Source organism: Pongo abelii, chromosome 21 (genome assembly GCF_028885655.2).
Source record: "Pongo abelii isolate AG06213 chromosome 21, NHGRI_mPonAbe1-v2.0_pri, whole genome shotgun sequence".
NCBI classification, from domain to species: Eukaryota; Metazoa; Chordata; class Mammalia; order Primates; family Hominidae; genus Pongo; species Pongo abelii.
This window is the reverse complement of record NC_072006.2, coordinates 31,484,674-31,506,259: the sequence shown is the minus strand read 5'-3', so window position 1 is coordinate 31,506,259 and position 21,586 is coordinate 31,484,674. Positions and strand designations below refer to the sequence as shown.

The window sequence follows — 21,586 nt, the reverse complement described above, 5'->3', positions numbered from 1 at the left end:
CTCTGGTGCCTGAGTTGGGAAGACACTGTTGATGTCCCCTTCTGCCTCGCTTTGAGCTTCCTCCTCCCTGGGCCCTCCTCCTACTCTAGAGAAACTAGTCCATTCCCTCATGTTCCACCTTGTGCTCAGTAAACCCTATCACTCCACAGCAGGGTTTTTGTGTGTGTGTGTGTTTTTGTTTTTGAGACAGTCTCACTCTGTCACGCAGGTGGAGTGCAGTGGTGCGATCTTGGCTCATTGCAACCTCTGCCTTCCAGCTTCAAGCAATTCTCCTGCCTTAGCCTCCCGAGTAGCTGAGACTACGGGCACGTGCCACCATGGCCGGCTAATTTTTATATTTTTAGTAGAGATGGGGTTTCACCATGATGGCCAGGCTGGCCTCGAACTCGAGACCCCAGGTGATCCGCCTGCCTTGGCCTCCCAAAGTGCTGGGAATACAGGTGTGAGCACCTGCGCCCGGCTCACAGCAGGGTTCTTGATAGGCCACCAGTGAATCTCATGCCGCCGAATCTGGCATTCATTTCACAGCCTCATCTCAGTTCTCACTCAGCAAAGAGCCCTCTTGCCTGTCCTGCCACCCAGGCTACTAATGTTCTGGTTCATTCTCTGCTGACAGTTAGCTGTGGCTCTCCTCAGCCTCAGTCCTGGGTCTCCCCAAGCAGTCATCAGCATCACCTTGACTGATTTCCAGGGAACACTTCAGCCACCCCTTACCTCTGGGCTCCAGCCTCGAGACACTGCCTTCTCTCTGCATTTGTTCATCTCTGCAGCAACGTCCACATCCTCATCCCAGCTTACTGCCGTCTCACCACCTTCAGGTTGTGAGGTGCCCATAAACTCTGCTGTTACCATTGCCACTTCCCTGTCCTCTCAGCAGCTGTCCCTTTCAGTCTGCCCTCCACTAGTGGCCATGAAGGGGGCTGTGACCATGGTCCAGGTGAGAAAGGAAGGCCTGAAGTAAGATGGGAGAAGTGGGTGGCCAGAATGGAGAGGGGAGAAGTGGATGGCCAGAATGGAGAGATGCTTAGAGGGCTGTGTTTGGAAGTGGTGACTGGATACAGGGGAGGGAGGAGAGATAGCAAGAGGGCACCTGGGCTCATTTGTGGACTACGTGATTTTGAGACTCCAAATAAGCACTGGGTATTTGGGTTGGAGATACAGAGCTGAGAATGATATGCATGTAGGTGGTCAAAGCAAGGGGGATTTTATGAGTTCTAAGGTAGGGTGAGAAAAATAACCGAGAGTTGAGCAGTGACGGAGGAAGCTGCAAAGAAAACGACTGCTCAGGGAGAGGCTGGCCAGGGCCTGTGGCTCAGGGGACTGAGAGAAGAGGAGCTCTCTGGGCATCTGAATTGAGGTTGCCCACATTTGGTTGCAAGATCCTGGCTGGCCTTGATGGAAGCTGGGAAGCCACAAGGCAGCAGCTGACTTGGAGAGGTCCTAGTGAGGGGTGGTGAGGAGAGCAGCAATGGCCACACAGGAAGGCTTCGAACGTTTTTTCTCCTGACACTAGTTATTTCCAGGCCTGGGATATAGCTAGGGGCTTAGGGTGGGGGCAACTCTTCAGGGTGGTGTGGCCTGTGGAGGAAACAGGCTCAGTTCCACTACTTCGGCCAGGTGCGATGGCTTATGTCTGTAATCCCAGCACTTTTGAAGGCCAAGGCGGGTTGGATCACCTGAGGTCAGGAGTTCAAGACCGGCCTGGACAACATGGTGAAACCCCATCTCTACTAAAAATACAAAAATTAGCCGGGAATGTTGGTGTGTGCCTGTAATCCCAGGTACTCAAGAGGCTGAGGCAGAGAATTGCTTGAACCTGGGAGGCGGAGGTTGCTGCAGTGAGCCGAGATTGCTCCACTGCACTCCAGCCTGGGTGACAGCAAGACTGTCTCAAAAAAAAAAAAAAAAAATCTGCTATTTCAGGTCACCCTGGTGCTGGCGTTCACGTGGAAGACTGCTTATCTGTATCCAGCTGTTTGCAGAGCTCAGGGAGGCCAGGGGGCTTCAGCCTCCACTGTACTCTGCATTCCAGGATTCTCTGTTCTCTGTCTGTGGTGGCCTGACACACACTTCACCACTGACCCCCTCCCCTCCTTGCACACCATGCCACAGGAGGGGACAGGAGTTTCCATCACAGTCACTCAGTACTAGTTACCAGCTCTGATAGAATCACCTTGAGTTTCCAAGTCTTGCTGAAGGTGCTTGCGTAAGTGGCACATGGATGTTCCCTCTGTTCAAAGGCATATGCGCAACACTAAGTATTTTTCAAAATTTGCTTTTATTTACACGTTTGAGTCAATTACATGCATGTTTTATTTTTTAAAGAGTGATTAGCAAAATGCATTAAAATTTAAAAATAGCAATTAAATATACAAAAATATAGCTTACAAAAAACTGCGAATGTTTAAAAATATTCTGCTGCAGAATTTTTAGTGTACAAACACGTCTATGAAACCTGAGGTTCAGCATTTCATAAACCTTTTTTTGAAGGAGTTACACAATACCTAGTGAGGAAACCCGAGGGCCAAACTACAAGACGAAAAAGTGCCCCGTTCCTGGCAATGATGTCAAAAGACCAAGAGGCAACAGTTACCAGCAACACTCTAGGAAGACCAGCTGTCACCAGAAGGGAGTTCCTAACACTTGCCACACCTGCTCCCCCGACCTCCCTGCCCTAGTGGGGGCCTGGGAGGGAAGGGCAGATGGAGAGGAACGGTGTGCAGTGGGCCTGAGATGCAGATCCACCAGGCTTGGGACTGGCAAAGGGAGCTGAGAAGAACTCTCCCAAAGCACAAACAAGTCCGCTGACACTGGTGGGGCCCTTATAGTCACAGAAGTAAGGACTGGATGGTAAGCCAAAGGTGCTGACGCTTGGTCAAAAAGTGGAGTACATCTTTGCATCTTGTAACAATTTGGGCTCTATAGCTGAATTGGCAAAGTAAGGTTTACTGAACAAGCCCCTCTTTTTCTTCTGATATCCCCACTCAAATGGAAGCACATTCCCCAGCACATGGGGATCCCTTATTAATCTTTACTAAAGAACGATGACCCAGCATTTTCCAGTTATCAACTGGATATTTAGGCATGAATCTGGACATGTCCTTCTCCTTAAGAAATCTGTAACAGCTACAGGAAAAAACACACCCAGGGCCAGAGATTCTACAAGTGCCAGAAGAGTGGAGGTGGTAGAGAATTTTTTTCACAAGTTTTGGGTTAGGGCACCAGTTGCAATTTTAATCCAGGGGAGGATCTGGGCTGCTGCTGTAGGGGGCAAGTACACCAGGGAGGTGGGTGCGGACAGAGGCACTGGGCAGCTGCTGGGAAGCGAGGCACAAGTCTGTGCCCCTACTCCCAGGGCTGCCTGGAGGAAGCAGCTCTTTCATCAGTGGGGAAAAAAATGAACTTAAACTAAAAAAATTATTGGTCGGGCGCAGTGGCTCACGCCTGTAATCCCAGCACTTTGGGAGGCCAAGGCGGGCGCATCACGAGGTCAGGAGATTGAGACCATCCTGGCTAACATGGTGAAACCCCGTCTGTACTAAAAATACAAAAAATTAGCCGAGCATGGTGGTGGGCACCTGTAGTCCCAGCTCCCGAGGCGGGAGAATGGCGTGAACCTGGGAGGCGGAGCTTGCAGTGGGTCAAGATCGTGCCACTGCACTCCAGCCTGGGTGACAGAGCGAGACTCTGTCTCAAAAAAAAAAAAATTGTTGGTGGGGTAATTTCTGTTGTTGTCAAATGGAAAACAAGGGATAAACGGAAAATTCTGGAGGAAGCATTTTCTTTTTTTGTGTGTTTTTTTGAGACGGTGTCTCGCTCTGTCGCCCAGGCTGGAGTGCAGTGGGGATCTTGGCTCACTGCAACCTCTGCCTCCTGGGTTCAGTCAGTTCTCCTGCCTCAGCCTCCTGAGTGGCTGGGATTACAGGCACGCATCACCACACCCAGCAAATTTTTGTATTTTTAGTAGAGGGGGTTTCACCATATTGGTCAGGCTGGTCTTGAACTCCTGACCTCAGGTGATCCGCCTGCCTCAGCCTCCCAAAGTGCTGGGATGTTGGGATTACAGGCGTGAGCCACTGCGCCCAACTGGAAGCATTATCTTTTCAAAGTGTGTGCATAGAGTGAGGAGGCCAGCCTGGGCAACATAGTGAGTTGAGACCTGTCTCTACAAAAAATACGAAAATTAGCCAGGTGTGCTGGTGTGCACCTGTAGACGCAGCTACAGACTGAGGCGGGAGGATCACTTGAGCCCAGGAAGTTGAGGCTGCACTGAGCTACAATGGTGCCACGGCACTCCAGTCTGGGTGACAAGAAGACCCTGTCTCAACAACAATGAAAAGTTGGGAGGGAAAGGGAGTAGCTCCATGAACTGACACTGGACATTCAGGCATATCCACAGTTAAACATGAGACTCAGTGTGCACTTGCTCAGTAGCTAAGATGTCTGCCCCACAAAATAGAAGCCTTCAGTTGCTGTTGCTCAAACTCCTGCATCAAAGACACAAGAGCTTGCCTAAGAGACCACAACAGTTGTAGCCACACATCACCACTGGTCCTCACTTGGAACTGGCCAAGTTGGGGGAGGGGCCAGCAGCTGCCCAGGCACCTGCAGAGGCTGCTCAGAGCTGGGAGAGGCCTGTGCTGTCAGCTACAGAGCCTGATCTTGAGCATGCTGTCGCAGATAGAAAGTCAATCAGAAAAATCTGGTTGTGCTCTTGGATTAGCTGGGCATTTGGGGTAAGGGAGGGACTGCAGATTCTGATTTGTACAGAAAACTAAAATTTCAGTATGTTGCAATAAAATGAAAATATGTCTTACTCAACAGGAGTGTGATTGCAAAAACATCCCCCAATTCTGGGTTCACATTTTGTATTCTGAGTTCTGGGATGGTTCTTCCCACATTAGTAGGAGCGTTCCTTGAATACACTTGTCTGGTATCACATGAGTAGAAAAGGAGAAAAATTATATACACACACATACACATGTGTGTACATGCATAAATGATCTCTGGAAGGATACCCAAGGAACAAAGCAATAGTAGGTACTCATGGAGTGAGGAGCAGAGCTTGCTGGGCGTCAGGAACTCAAGAAAGGCTTTTAACTACTTTATGATTTGTGAACCACGTGAATGGATTACCTATTCAAAACATTAAGAAATATTCAGCACTGAACAACCAAGTCAGAGTTCACTGTGGGCAAAGGCAGATGACCAAGGAAGAAAGGGGCCAGGTGAACCTGGGCCTCAGGGAAAGCCCCTACAGCTCAGGAGGCTTTTTCGCTGAGGTTCTATTCCTATCATGATGGCAGAGGAGCCCATGTAGCCCAGATGATATTATGTGGTATCAGCAGCCCCCATGATACCAGGCCTGCTGCCCACCAGGCTCTGGGCACCAGCTAACCCTCACAAGAGGTGCCAGGGACATTATTACAATCCCTGGGTGGTAGATAAGGAAAGAGACTGAGAGGCTAACCTGCAGAAAGGCCTAAGGCTAGTGAGTGGCAAGAGGCAATTCCATCACTCTCTGCCTAGAGCTCTGGGGATACTGCCCTGGATGTATTTCAGAATTCCCAAAAAGCCTCTTAGAAAAATAATTCCTAGTTGTTCAAAGTAGCTTAGGGCGGGATCAGGCCATGGAGATGACACGATTTTGAAGTGGGGTTGTGAAAAGGACAAGGCCCGAGGCTATTCCTCTGATGGATCCAAGGGGCTTGGCACTGGGGAAAAGGATCTTCTTGTCAAGAACAGGGTATCCGGCAATGGGGGGAGGTCCCCTGTATCCCTCAGCTCAGACCTTCCCAGGGGCCACCTGCCCCTATTTGGCCATTTCTGTCCTGCCTTCCCTGGCTAGGCAAGCACAGGCTTCAAGGACCTTATCTGCCAGGGACAGGCCTAACCAAATCACATGTGGAAAAGAAAAGCAGCAGATGTCAACTTCCTAGTGTCTGATACTGACCCAACCAGGAATCAAGTCAGGCTGGTTTTGTTCCCTGTTTCTGAAGCCAGCTGAATTCAGTTGTACCCCTAGCAATTACTAATGATTCAGCCACCCATGGAGTCCAGTTGGGGCTGAGTTATGCTCCACTAAACCATAGCAGACCAGCAACATTCTATCTCTGAGCTGCTTAAGAAACACACAAGGGATACCAGCCAGTGGTCCAAGAGCAGACCAGAATCCCCACACATCTACACAGTAACAAGTCCCAGCAACTCCTGAAGATAGATGCGGCAAGGGTGATTTTACCATGGGGTTTGAGTCTGAGCCAAGAGAGTTATAAAGGGGTTCCTAACTCATTCTTTAAAAAAAAAAAAAAAAAAAGTCTTTCAAACAAAAAAACCCTGCAATTTTAATGAGAATTAAAGGAGGATGTAAATTAAAAGGCCTATTTGTCTGTACAGCAATGCAGATGCGCAGGCCCATCCTGGTAGAGGACCCAGATGCAGGGAGCAAATAATCGGGTTGTGTTGCTAAGAGTCACAGGAACTACTGCTAGTGATACTAGGCTTGCTGCAGGAGGACATCACGCTGAGAAAGGGAGATGACTACGAGCAGAAAAAGTACTCTCACTGTTCCAGCTTCCAGCCCAATCCTAGCAGAATGAATGCATTTTAAAATCACTCCACATTCACATGTGCTGAGAAGGTTGTTAGTGGTCCCTCATCTGGGCAAAGCAGACCCAAGATGGTGCTGAGTGCAGGGTGCAGAGCATTCTTGTGCTCTCCTCTCACGGCTGGAACTACCTGGGCTTTGCACCCTGGTCCAGTGCTATGTATCAACCCCCTCAACATGCCTGTGGCTCTGACACGGGGGGATGAATTAACTTGCCTCTGTTCAAATATACAGACTTGGTGAGGCTGTCTTGTTAGTACTGATGCACAGGGACAGAAAAAGGCTGCAACTTTCAGTTGGGAGAATCCTATAAAAGCTGTGAGCAGCAATAATTTGCAGTATTGATCATAGGGAGGGAAAAAACATTCTCTTTCCTATTAGAGCCCCATAACAGAGAGGTGACATCTGTCCCAAGGCCTTTCCATGGAAAATGGTGGCTGCTGGCAATTAGTGAGGCTAGTCCAGAAGCAAGCCTCCTTCTGACATTGGTCACTGAAAACAGCTCACTATAAACGGGGTGTTTTGTGGCATTCAACTCTGTTGTGCTACAAATACAGAATGCAAAAAGACAATGAAAGTAGGAGTGCATAAATAGTTTTTTTCATGGGTGCCAAACAGGCTAAGGCTTTCATATAAAAATATTCCTCACTTTCCTTGTCCTGTTTAGGAAGCAGTCCAGTTGGCATACCACGAATAGGTCACACATAGGAAATGGCCTATTTTGACCAACTGGATTTGTAATTTTCCAAACTGGATTCTGTCCAGCACTTTTCTACACTAATGGAAATTTTCCTCCTCATCTGACCCCAGCCATCTGAACCAAGGACAGCTTCCCTCTCCTAAGAGGACAGAGGTTGGATTCCAGAAAAAAATCCTGGAGTCATGCCAAGAGCAGAGTAGCAAAGCTCCCTCCATCCATTCTCCATGTCACGCAGACTGTATTCCTCATGAAAAACTTCCCCCACTCACACCTGTGGGATGGAGTGGAGCAAAGCAGTTGATGAGGAATTGAGGCAGGCGCTCCTAAGATGGAGGGAGGCGGAGAGCAGGGCTGTGGAAAAGAATTTTCCATCTGACCTGCTACTTTCCATAGCTAATTTATACAATATTCACAAATCCTAATGGACTCTGAGTCATTTCTAGAAAAGTTGGACAGAAAGAGCCAAAGAGCAGCATGCGTTTCTCTCCTATAAAGACACTTTCAGTTTCGGAAGTCCAAATACTGAGGCACACACCAACGGTGGACAGCCCTGCAGGAGCTTCCTGAAACTATTTACAATTCCAAGTGGATCACCAGCTTCAGAATTACACAGGGATCTTATTTGGGATAAAGTGTTAAAAAGTGAATGACAGGCTTTTTTTTTTTCCTGAAGTAGAAAGGGAGATAGGGCAAGAGAGAGAAGAGATGGAAGGAGGAGGGGGAGAGGCCAAAGGGTTGGCATTCCCTTCATCCAGCCGGGCCAGGAGTATGGGCCATTCTCAAAAAGCCACAACTCTTTGGAGCCACTCGAGGGGTTCACAGTGGCTTCCTCCTGAGGCAGTGGCAGTGGGCCCACAGCAGCTACACTGGAACCACAGTGCACACGTGGGGATGTGGGCAGCCTCCTGGTTCACTCAGGGACTGTGTGGACTCAGGGCCCACCCCCTGCTGGGGCTCTGGACGGGCCTCACTGGTGCACAGGAGAGGGAAATGATGAGACGAAATGGCTTCTGACTAGGCCTTTCCAAGCGCATCTAATGTTTTCAGCTTAGATGATTTGATAGCAGGTGTTGTAATCCTGAGGGGGAAATGGGTGGCGAGGGACACTACTACTCAAAGCCAAGATGGCCTTATCAAAGGAATATAACATGAGCCTTGCGGGCACTGCCTCACCAACCACTGGTGGCTGGTTGTGCTGGTTTTACTTGGCTCAAGGGCTGCTGGGAGGGTTTGCTGCTACAAAGGCCTGCATGGCCTACATAGAAACCCATCCATCTGCAGGTGGGGGTGTGGCTTTAAAGACCTGCTCTTAGTTCCCTTCTTTACCCTCCTGCTTGACATGGAGGTGAGGCTCCAGGAGAGAGAGTGTAATGGAGTTAGTAAGAGACCCTCATGAAGTTTCTTGAGGCAAACCCGCAGGCTCATCCACTCCTCTTCTCTCGGCAGGGGGTAGCGTCAAAGTGCTTTGGTTGTCACAAGACCCAGACACCTAGGTTCCCAGCTTGGCTGGCCCAAGAGTTCTTCATGAGGCAAAAGAAGTGGCAGCTGGTGTCCTAGGTAGAGAGCAGCCAATACAGACACCACTTGTGTTCCTCCTGGCTCCACACAGACGTCATGTCCAGCAACAGTCTGATCCTTGCGGTAAGCTATACAATGTTCTCTGCCCCGGGAAGGGGCCCCTGAGGGGGTCCACGGTCCTGCTTACTGTGCAACTGGGCCAGCTGTAGAACTGGCATGTTGCACAGGGGACACACTTTACGAACCTCCAGCCACTTAATAAGGCACCTGCAGAAGGAGACACCACAGGGGGAAGACGTCAGTCCTATGCTCATGGCACAGCTGTTTTGCTGAACATATCTGTCACCCAGATAACGTCTGCTGTATGGTCCAAGGAGCTCCCCTCCTAGGTGGTGAACGGATGTCACCCCCTGGAGAGAGGGAAGAGACAGAAGGAGTGGGGAGAGGCCAAGGGGTCAGCAATCCCCTCCTCCTTCCAGAGCCTCCCATCTTCCACGTGTGAAGCCACAGATAGTATGTGATACCCTCAGTTGCCCATTACTTCTTACAAGGACAAAATACACTGAAGAGGGATGTGAGAAGCAGGAAAATAAATTTTTCTAACAGAAATACAAAACAAAAAATTTTAAGAGAAGGAGAAATATTAATATGTCTGCAGGAAGTGGGAGGAGAGGGCCCCACACTACCATTTATATCCAGACTTTATTTATTTTGATTTTAAATAACTATGGTTTTGATTTAAATAAGTTTTTAGGAGATGAGGCTCTCACTGGAAAGTTCCAGCTAAATAGCTGTTTATTGCCTGGGCTCCAAGTGAAGGTTCATTTTGGCTCTCTGCCCATAGTCCTGACGTGGTGGTCACGTTCCACCACTCTGCTGTCTCCTAATGTCATGCACACACACACACATCCCATCTGTAGGGTGCTGTCAGCTTTCTGCATTACAGACCAATCATAAGCCATCAAGCTTGTCTGGCACTGCCCTAAAACCCAAAAGAAGTTGGTCGATGTGCCTCAAACTCGGGTCCCATTAAATAATTCCATACCAATACTTACTTTCTGTGGAAAGCGTGCTTACATGGGCAAATCCCCAACTCATCTCGAGGCTTGAAGTCTTCTAGGCACACTGCACAGAGCTGAAAGACAAATGCACAAATGAAGCCAAGTGTCTGTTAAGTACCCTCCCAGGTACAAAGTAGAGTGCAGGCTCCTAAAGGCTCAACCATTTGAAGGGACTGAGACTCTTATCTTAAAAAAAAAAAAGGAATGAATGAATGAATAAACGACTGAAAAGAAACAGGCCCAAATCGATGAGCGTCTCCTGCTCTTCCTGTCCCACATCTTCAAGGAGGTGGGCAGATGGGAGAAGACAAAGCAAGAGGCAGCTGCCTTTACTTCAGTGCATCAGAAGTGTGGGACTGAGGGAGGGTTACTCTCACATCTGCCAGCTTAGCCTGCTGTCCCTTTCCTAGTGTACCGAAGAGCTGAGGCTCCCTGGGTTCTCCACCTTGTCAGCAGCACAGCCTGGCTCCCAAGCACTCACTGAAAGGGACCGCTCAAGCCCTGGCAATCTTTTCTCCTGTTTTTATGTACTGCTTGCAGTAACATGCTATTTATAGTTCCTGGGGCCTCCCACTTTGGCACTGTCCTTCTGTCAGTGTCTCTGTCATATAAAAAGTTACTGAAGACTCAGTTAACTCATGAACATGTGCAGATGGGACCAGGACTGCTCTCAGCCAATGATTAGTCTCCATGGCTTGGAGAGAGGCCTTTGCCTTCGTACCCACGGGTTGGGTTCCAACACTGTTTCCTGGGCATTCATCAGGGCTCGTGGATACCATGCGTCACCACACTGACCCATTTTACAGACGAGGAAACAGAAGCTCAGGAAAATAATGTTGCTTGAGGCCATTTAGTTGGAGAGTGGCCAGGCCTGGCTGGAGACCCAGGTCTGTTGCACTGATGTGCTATTGTGCCATTTCTTTCTCCTGCCCAGTGGTTGAACTCCTTCCTCCCTACTTGCTTACCTGTCCATTCCCAAGGATCCTGGTTCAGGCCATCACCACTTCTAGCCTGGACTGTTGATGGCTTTGCTGTCACTAGTTTCTTAACCTATAACACGTAACCCAGTCTTCTTAGGTTATGTAACATAATCTAGGCAGGACATGTGGCTCTTGGTGCCCAGTGAACAGTGCTATGTTGGTTTTTAAACATCCTTGCTGAGGTAGCTTTCAGGGCCTTGTGTGTATGACAGACAGGATCTTCACAGCAGGAGAATGGATAACTGTGCTCTGTTGGACTTAGCATCCCTACCAAGATGGCAGGGGAGCAGGGAGGAGAGCAAGACAGGTGGCTGGTCTTGGCTCAGACACACTAGCTGTGTGGCCTCTGCCCTCAGGATTCCTCACAGAGCTCTGTTCCTTCATCTGTACAATAAGGACATGACCTGCCCCACCCCACACAGGGCTGTCATCAGCTCAGCTTGGGGGGCAGGGTTAAGGACACAGTAAGGCAGTCTACCAATGCCAGCTGTTTTTATTGATGTCTACATTTTATAATGGAAGTACTGTTTTCAAGCCCATTTTTGTTTTCTGAAGGGAGGTTGAGAACAAGCTGTGGGTAAATGTAAGAATCCAGCAGTTTCAGCCTAGTGGTATCTTTTTGGGCCTCAGCTTCCCACCTGTAAAGAGGGAATGATGCTCCCATCTCCTAGACTGTGTGATTGGCCCTCTGGCCTTCAACAGCCAGTTTTCCTCTCAGCCCTGCCTTCCGAAACAGGGGCAGGACTGTCCTCTGGAGATTTAGCACTGATCCTATTGAAGCACAGGTTGGATGAGTTGCTTATTTTTATTCACTTATTTTTCCAGGATCCAAAATTAGATTAGTAGCCTTTCCAAACAGGAGTTTCTTTTTTTCTTTTTGAGATGGAGTCTTGCTCTGTCGCCAGGCTGGAGTGCAGTGGTGCGATCTTGGCTCACTGCAACCTCTGCCTCCTGGGTTCAAGTGAGTCTCCTGCCTCAGACTCCCGAATAGCTGGGACTACAGGCGCACGCCAACCATACCCAGCTAATTTTTTATATTTTTAGTAGAGATGGGGTTTCACCATGTTGGCCAGGATGGTCTCGATCTCTTGACCTTGTGATCCGCCTGCCTCAGCCTCCCAAAGTGTTGGGATTACAGGCGTGAGCCACTGCGCCCAGCCCCAAAATGGAGTTACTATTAATGGTATAATGTGCTATTATGTTCTGAATAAACAGATCCTAAAACTATAGCCACCTGAGAAAAAACAAGATAAACTCTGACACGTTAAATGCTAAAGGTGACCAAAGTCAATGGCAATCACAAAAAGAGAAAAGCCTCAGATGACTTCCTAGAAGCTCCCTAAGAGCCAAACTCATTTTACAACTTTCCTTTACAGATCCTATTTTGCAAATAAACTTCCGTTTCCAGTATTCAATGAGATTGTTTCTCCAGTGTGACTTCCCATCACCATTAAAAAACTGAGATACAATTAATCTACTATAATATTCACTCCTTTAAGTAATAGTACAATTCAGCAGTTTTTAGGTATATATTTGTGCAGCCATCTTTACAATCTAATTCCAGAACATTTGCATCAAATGCCACCCACCCACCCCCCAAAAAAAGCCTATATTCATAGGCAGTCACTCCCCATTCTCCCCTTTCCCCAATCTCTGGCAACCAACCACTAATCTACTTTCTTTATTGATGGATTTGTCTACTCTGGACATTTCATATAAATGGAACCATACAATATGTAATATTTCGTGTCTGGCTTCTTTCCCTTAGCATAATGTCTTCAAGGTTCATCTATATTGTCACATATATCAGTATTTCACTCATTTTCATGGCTGAATAATATTCCATTGTATGTATGTACCGCATTTTGTTTACCCATTTATCTACTGATGGCCACCTCGGTTATTTCTACCTTTTGACTATTGTGGACAATGCTGCTATAAACACTGGTGTACAAGTATCTGGTTGAGTCCTTGTTTACATTCTTTTGGGTAGGTATCAAGAAGTGGAATTGCTGGGTCATATGGTAACTCTATGTTTACCTTTTTGAGGAGCTACCAAACTGATTTCCAAAGCGGCTGCACCATTTTACATTCCTACCAGCAGTACGTATGGGTTGTAATTTCTTCATATCATCACCAATACTTATTCTTGTCTTTTTTACTATAGTTATCTTAATGGGTGTAAATGGGTCATTTCCTTAATGACTAATGATGCTGTGCTTATTGACCACCACATATCTTCTCTGGAGAAATGCCTATTAAGTCCTTTGTCAATTTATTAGTTGGTTTCTTTTTATTATTAAGTGGTAAGAGTTCTTTATATATTTTAGATTGAACTCCCTTATCAGATAGCCAACTAATTTTGACAAAGGTGCAAAAAGCATTTCAATAGCAGAAGGAAAGCCTTTTCAACAAATGATGTTAGAGCACTACACATTCATAGACACCAAAGACACACGCAACCTAAGCAGAAACACAACCTAAGCACAACCAAAGCACAACCTAAGCAAAGCAACCAAAGGAAAAAACGGATAAACTGGACTTGATCAAATTAAAAAACTTTTGTTCTACAAAAGACCCTGTTAGGATGAAAAGACTGGGAGAAAATATTTGCAGACCTTTTTATTTTGCAGGCTTATTACTGAGTTCTAAGAGTTCTTTATACATTTAAATACAAGACCCTTATCAGATATAAAACTTGTGAATACTTTGTCCCTGTGGGTTGCCTTCACTTTCAAGATAATGTCCTTTGAAGCACAAAAGTTTTTAATTTTTTTTTTGAGACAGTCTTGCTCTGTCACCCAGGCTGGAGTGCACTGGTGCCATCATAGCTCACTGCAGCCTCAATCTCCTGATCTCAAGCAATCCTCCAGCTCCTCAAGCCTCAACCTCCCAAATAGGTGGGACTACAGGCACACAACACGACACCCAACTAATTTTTTTTTTTTTTTTCATAAGTAGAGACAAGGTCTCCTAGCTATGTTGCCCAGGCTGGTCTCAAACTCCTGAGCTCAAGCAATCTTCTCGTCTTGGCCTCCCAATGTGTTGGGATTACAGGAGTGAGCCTCCATGGCTGGCCTGATGAAGTTAAACTATTTTTTCTTAGCTTGCTTGTGCTTTAGATGTCATATCTAAGAATCCATTACCTAATCCACAGCTATGAAAATTTATACATCTATGTTTATTTCTCCTTTTTGTTTTTTTAGAGACAGAGTCTTGCTATGTTGCCCAGGCTGGTCTCAAATTCCTGGACTCAAGGGAGCTTCCCGCTCAGCTTCCTGAGGAGCTGGGATTACAGGCATGTGTCATGGCACTGGGCTCACCTATGTTTATGTCTGAGAGTTTTATAATATTAGCTGATACATTTAGGTCTTTGATTAACTTTTGAGTAATCTTTCTATATAGTATGAGGTAGATGTCTAAATTTATTCTTTTGCATGTAGATATCCAGTTGTCCCAGCACCACTGATTGAAAAGACTATTCTTTTCCCACTGAATTGTCTTGGCAACCTTGTTGAAAATCAACTGACCATAAATGTTTGAATTCATTTTTGGACTTGCAGTTCTATTCCACTGATCTATATAGCTATCAATATACCTGTGTCACATGTATTAAAAACTGTAGCTTTGTATAGTAAGTTTTGAAATTGGGAAGTGTGAGTTCTCTAACTCTGTTCTCTTTTTCAAGATTCTTTTGGCTATTCTGGATCCTTTACATTTCCATGGGAATTTTAGAATTCATCTGCTTGTCAATTTGTGCATAAAAAGGGCAGATGGGATTTTGAAAAAGATGATTTGGTAAATACTTTGGATACTACTGCCAAATTACCAATATTACATTTTCTAACCAATGAACATGGGATGTCATCCCAATTATTTAGGTTTTATTATCTTTTCAATGTTGTATAGTTTTCAGCATATAAATCTGGACTTTTGTTAAATTTATTCCTAGGTATCTTATTTTTGATGCTATTACAAACGAAAAAAAATTTTTTTTTTTGAGATGGAGTTTCACTTTTGTTGCCCACGCTGGAGTGCAATGGTGTGATCTCAGCTCACCGCAACCTCTGCCTTCTGGGTTCAAGTGATTCTCCTGCCTCAACCTCCTGAGTAGCTGGGGTTACAGGCATGCACCACCACACCCAGCTAATTTTGTATTTTTAGTAGAGACGGGGTTTCTCCATGTTGGTCAAGCTGGTCTCGAACTCCTGACCTCAGGTGATCCACCCGCCTCGGCCTCCCAAAGTGCTGGGATTACAAGCATGAGCCACCGCGCCCGGCCACAAATGAAATTTTCTTAATTGCTAGTGTGTAGGTTTAACTAGTTTTTGTATATTGATCTTATATCTAGGAAACCTTATGAACTCATTATTAGCTCTCATTTTTTTTTTTTTTTTTTTGAGACAGAATCTCACTCAGTCACCCAGGCTGGAGTGCAATGGCATGATCTCTGTTCACTGCAACCGCTGCCTCCTGGGTTCAAGCGATTCTCCTGTCTCAGCCTCCTGAGTAGCTGGAATTACAGGCACCCACCATCGTGCCTGGCTAATTTTTGTATTTTAGTAGAGACAAGGTTTCACCATGTTGGTCAGGCTAGTCTTGAACTCTTGACCTCAGGTGATCTGCTCACCTCGGCCTCCCAAAGTGCTGGGATTACAGGCATGAGCCACCACACCCAGCCTAACTCTCAGTTTTTTTAAATTTAGTGTTCTATAATATTTATAAAAGTCATGTCATCTGCAAACAGACAATTTTACATCTTTCCCATCTGAATGCCCTTTATTATCTTTTCTTAATTGCCCTGGCTAGACCCTCGAGTAACAAGTTGATAAAATTGATAAGAGCAGGAGTCCTGTCTTCTTCCTTGTCTTAGAAGGAAAACTTTGTCTTCTACCATTAAGTATAATATTAGCTGTGGGCTTTTTACAGATGCCCTTTATCAGGCTGAGGAAGTTCCGTCTATTTTTAGGTTTATTGAATGCTTTTATCACAAAAGAAAGCTGGGTTTTGTCAAAAGCTTATACTGTATCTACTGAGGTGACCATGTCTTTTCTTCCCCCATTTATTCTATTAATAAGGTGTATTACATTGACTGATCTACTTATGTTGAACCCACCTTGCACTCCTGGGATAAGTTCCATTTGATTATGGTTTTTTACATATGTAAAAAAATCCATATGATTTTTTACATACTGTAGGATTTGCTTTGCTAGTATTCTGTCGAGGATTTTTACACTTATATTCATAAGAGATACTGGTTTGGCATTTTCTTTTTTTGTAATATCTTTGTCTGGGTTTGATATCAGGGTGATACCAACCTCTTAAAATGAGTTGGGAAGTGTTGCCCAACACTCGTCTTTTTTTTTTTTTCTTTTTTTTGATATAGATCTCACTCTGTTGCCAAGGCTGGAGCACAGTGGTGCAATCATGGCTCACTGCAGCCACAACCTCCTTGGGCTCAGGTGATTCTCCCACTTCAGCCTCCTGAATAGCTGGGATGACAGGTGTGCACTGCCATGCCTGGTTAATCTTTGTATTTTTTGTAGAGATGGGGTTTCACCATGTTACCAGGCTAGTCTTGAACTCCTGGGCTCAGGCAATCTGCCCACCTTTGGCCTCCCAAAGTGCTGGGAATATAGGTGTGAGCCACTGTGCCCAGCCTATCTTGTCATTTTTTTTTTAAGTCAAAGAATGAATCCTATGATAATGTCAGCCCTGTTGGAAGCTAGGCAAAGAACAGACATTTACTGATTGGTCAGTTTATAGATACTTGAGTTTGTCTGTTTTACATATTGAAAGTCAGAAAGGTCCCTTAATGGGATCTGCAGAAGGCAGAAGAAAGCTGGGTCAAGTCACTCAAAAGTAATTTTTTGCAACTTGGAGAACAGCAGAAGCTTCACATCTGTGGGGACAGTAGAGGCATCATGATGTAATGGCTCCAGATGCAAACATTCTCTTTCTACACACAGAAGCTAGATGACTTGCCCATTCTATTCAACTTCCTTTTTTTTCTCTAACATTCTTTTTTTTTTTGGAGACAGGTCTTGCTATGTTGCCAGGCTGGACTCCTGGGTGCAAGTGATCCTCCTGCTTCACCCTACTGAATAGCTAGGACTACAGGCACAAACCACTGTGCCTGGCTAGTCAACTTTCTTAAACCTCAATATATGCAAATGCAAAATAGGGAATAATACTTACCTTGTCTAAATTTGTCAAAGTGTTAGTTCCCTTGCTCCTAAGATAATTATATGAAGAAGCAGACATCCTGATAATTTTGTCACCTTGTGTACATGATTCCATGTATATCACACTATTATACCCATAAATAAAGCAAGTCCTAGGTAAAAATAACTTTACAGCATGTATGTTGGAAACAGGCACAATTTTCTAGTACTCACAGAGTGTATGATCTCTAAAATGCCCAAGTAGGAAGGATTTAATAACTTCCAAGTGGTTGACATAGTCTATGAATTTACCTCAGATACAGACTAAGGAGTGTAGAGTCATGTGAGACGAAGACAGTGTCACACAATGAAAATGATCTATAGCTCAGGTGATTCAGCCAAAATGGTTCTTTTCCTTTTTTCTTTCTTTCATTCATTCATTCATTCATTGAGACGGAGTCTCGCTCTGTCGCCAGGCTGGAGTGCAGTGGCGTGATCTTGGCTCACTGCAACCTCTGCCTCCCAGGTTCAAGCGATTCTCCTGCCTCAGCCTCCTGAGTAGCTAGGACTACAGTCACCCACCACCACGCCCAGCTAATTTTGTGTATTTTTAGTAGAGACGAGGTTTCCCCATGTTGGCCAGGATGGTCTCGATCTCTTGACCTCGTGATCCGCCTGCCTCAGCCTCCCAAAGTGCTGGGATTACAGGCATGAGCCACCACGCCCGGCCTTTTTTCAATCAATCAATCAATCAATCAATCTATCTATCTATCTATCTATCTATCTATCATCTATCTATCTATCTTAGAGACAGACTCTTATCTATCTATCTATCTGTCTGTCTATCTTACAGACAGGCTCTCACACTGTTGCCCAGGCTGGAGTGCAGTGGCATGATCATGGCTCACTGAAACCTCGACCTCCTGAGCTCAAGCGATCCTCCTGCCTCAGCCTCCTGAGTAGCTGGGACTACAGGCATGCACCACCACACTCGGCTAATTTTTAAAATTTTTTTATAGAGAAGAGGTCTCACTATGTTGCACAGTCTGGTCTTGAACTCCTGGACTCAAATGATCCTCCTGTCTGAGCCTCCTAAAGTGCTGGGATGACAACTGTGAGCCACTGCACACGTCCAGTTTTCTTTTCAGATAATCATTCTGTGATAGTGGTGGTGGGCATTCATTATTATACCTTTCCTTGAATACTTATAAGGATATCACATCATCTGCAAAGGCAGCAATTCTGGTTCAGAGGTGTCATTTAAGGCTGGAATCCTTGAGAGCTAGTATAGCAACTTAAAGAGGGTTTTGCCACTCAGGATAAATTTGGCTTTCTTGTTCCAAACCGAAGTACAGCAGGCAGCTTCTGTGGCCCTTCTGTGCTCATGGGCTTGCCCCATTACTGACTGTACTTGTCTCACTGACTAATGACTTTCTCTCCTGTGGGATCTGTGCTCCTGGAGGGAAGGGAGGGACTATACTCTGACCACTCAATCTTGAGGGTCCAGCACACTGTTGGCTCCCTATAAATGCTTTGGCTTTTTAAAAGATGTTTTAACAATTTGAATCTGTGACCAGCTTCAGCTGAACTCCAGATATTTGTATACTGATTCAAAAATAAATTTAGGAGTCAGGCATGGTGGTTCACACCTATAATCCCAGCACTTTGGAAGGCTGAGGGGGGCAGATCGCCTGAGGTCAGGAGTTCGAGACCAGCCTGGCCAACATGGTGAAACCCTGTCTCCACTAAAAATATAAAAAATGAGCCAAGCATGGTGATGTATGCCTGTAATCCCAGCTACTTGGGAGGCTGAGGCAGCAGAATCTATTCAACCCAGGAGGCAGAGGTTGCAGTGAGCTGAGATTGTGCCACTGCACTCCAGCCTGGGTGACAGAGTAAGACTCGTGTCTCAAAAAAATAAATAAATAAAAATAAAAATAAATAAATGTAGGAATGTGATTTATAAGGAGAGTGATCAATAATCTTAGAAAGACCAAGTGGAGTTGAATCTCCTCTATAAGAAAGGGACAAAGCAGAACTCACATAGTCAGAGCCACTTTCTCACTGCAGCAAAAGGAAAGGGATGAGCCTATGAGGAGGTGAGGAGAAAGAAGAACAAGGAAGCCACGTCCTTAATTCCACTCCACACAAGGGGCACTCCGATAGAGTTACCTTTGTGTAGTCTTTTTCTACAGAAAGCAGGGCAGAGCAGGGCCACAGGGTGTTGCCACACGAATCATCTCCAATAATGAGATGACACATATGTCAGAATTATACAGCAAAGGTCTTTTGTTTAAGGTCTTTATAACAATGCTCAAATGACCAATCATGAATGCTCTTGAAATAAATGCTAAAACAGATATTATTAGCAAAGAAATAGAGGATGTAAGACAAAGTGAATGAAAATTTTATTTTATATACATTTTTGAGATAGAGTCTGGCTAGAGTGCAGTGGCACAATCTTGGCTCATTATACCCTCGACTTCCCAGGCTCAAACGATCCTGCCATCTCATGAGTAGCTGAGACTATAGGCGCACACCACCACACCTGGCTAATTTTTGTATTTTTATGTTTTGTAGAGATGGGGTTTCGCCATGTTGCCCAGGCTGGTCTTGAACTCCTGGGCTCACGCGATCCTTCCACCTTGGTCTCCCGAAGTGTTAAGATTATAGCCGTGAGCCACCATGTGTGGCTGAATGAAAATTTTAGAACTAAAACAACAGAATAATCACAATAAAAAAACTTAATGGACGGGCTCAACAGCAGAATGGAGGGGATAGAGGAAAGAATCAGTAAACTAGAAGACAGAACACTGGAAATTACTCAGTCTGAACAACAGAGAAAAAATTACTGAAAAAAAAACTCTCAAGGACTTGTGGAACAACAACAAAGGATCTAACATTTGTGTCACTGGAGTTCCAGGAGAGAGAAAGAGTGAAATGCAGAAAAAACATTTATAGAAATAATGGCTAAAAACTTCCCATGCTTGGCAAAAAAACCTATATATTCATGAAGCTGAGGAAACTGCAAACAGGATAAATCCAAATAAATCCATGCCTAGACATATCATAAATTTCTGAAAACTAAAGAAAAAGAAAAAAATCTTAAAAGCAGCCAGAGAAAGTGATACATTACTGGTAAAGGATGAATGATTCAAGTGACCTGATTTCTCATCAGAATCACGGAGGGCCAGAAGGAAGAGGCATAAAAACTGTCAACCTGGAGTTCCATATACAAGAATATTCTTCAGGAATGAAGGTAAAATAAAAACATTCTCAGATGAAGGCAAACTAACAGAATTCATAGCCAGAAGACCTGCTTTAAGAAAATTACTAAAGGAAAGTTCATTATGAAGATAAAAGGGAAATGACATAAGAAGGAAACTTGGAACACTGGGAATGCATAGCAACAGAAATGGTAAAAATCTGGATTAATATAAGGCTGTTCCTCTGTTAAGGTTTTCTTATTTTTTCGAGATCAGGCCTCACTCTGTCATCTATGCTTGAGTGCAGTGGCGCAATCAAGGCTTGGCTCACTGTAGCCTCAACCTCCCAGGCTTGGGTGATCTTTCCACTTAAGGCTCCTGAGTAGCTGGGACTACAGGTACATGCTACCATGCCTAGCTAAGTTTTTGTATTTTTTGTAGAAATGGGGTTTTGCCATGTTGCCCAGGCTGGTCTCGATCTTCTGGACTCCAGACAGATGCCTGCCTTTTGAATTTTTAAAAACATGTCTGATGGGGAAAAGACATATAACGATGGGATTTTTCAATGTATGTAGACGTAATATGACAGATATTGCACAAAGAGGGGAAGGAAAAGGGATCCATATTGTGGCAAGGTCTCTACAATCCAACTAGAGTGTTAAAAAACTAATTCTAAATATTTATTTGGTAATCCCTAGAGCAACCACTAAAAAACTATACAAAGACATAAAGTAAAAATCACAATAGATAAATTAAAATGAAATACTAAAAAATGTTCTAATAACCCAAAAGAAGGCAAGAAAAGGAAAATAGAGAATGAAAAAGAGAGAGAAAAGCAGAAGACAAAAAAAAAATGGTAAACCTAATTCTAAATGTATCAGTAATTGCACTGAATGTAAATGATCTAAACATACCAATTAAAAGACATTGGCAGAGTGGATAAAGAAACATGACCCAACTATAAGAAAACTCACTTCAAATATAATTCAATGAGTAGATTGAAAATAAAAAGATGAGGCTGGGCATGGTGGCTCATGCCTGTAATCCCAGCACCTAAGAGGCCGAGCGGGGGCAGATCACCTGAGGTGAGGAGTTCAAGACCAGCCTGGCCAACATGGTGAAACTCCGTCTCTACTAAACATACAAAAATTAGCTGGGCGTGGTGGTGGGCATTTGTAATCCCAGCTACTTGGGAGGCTGAGGCAGGAGAATTGCTTGAACCCAGGAGGCAGAGGTTGCAGTGAGCCAAGATTGTACCACTGCACTCCAGCCTGGGCAGCAGAGCTAGACTCCATCTCAAAAAAGAAAAAAAAAAAAAAAAGAAAAGAAAAAGGTGGAAATACACATACC

The 21,586-nt window shown here is 45.0% G+C and overlaps 1 protein-coding gene across 5 annotated transcripts in view; it reads right to left on the bottom strand.

Moving 5' to 3' along the window:
* Positions 1-2,259: 2,259 nt before the first annotated feature.
* Positions 2,260-21,586, bottom strand: part of RNF24 (ring finger protein 24) — a 99,564-nt gene continuing 80,237 nt past the window's right edge. For all 5 annotated transcript variants that reach the window (XM_054542055.2, XM_054542054.2, XM_024239079.3 and 2 more), the window contains 2 exons: positions 9,881-9,960; positions 2,260-9,092 (listed from right to left, as the gene is read on the bottom strand). In XM_054542055.2, the coding sequence (XP_054398030.1) occupies positions 8,954-9,092; positions 9,881-9,960 (219 nt within the window). In that variant the 3' untranslated portion in view covers positions 2,260-8,953. The remainder of the gene's footprint in view (positions 9,093-9,880; positions 9,961-21,586) is intronic.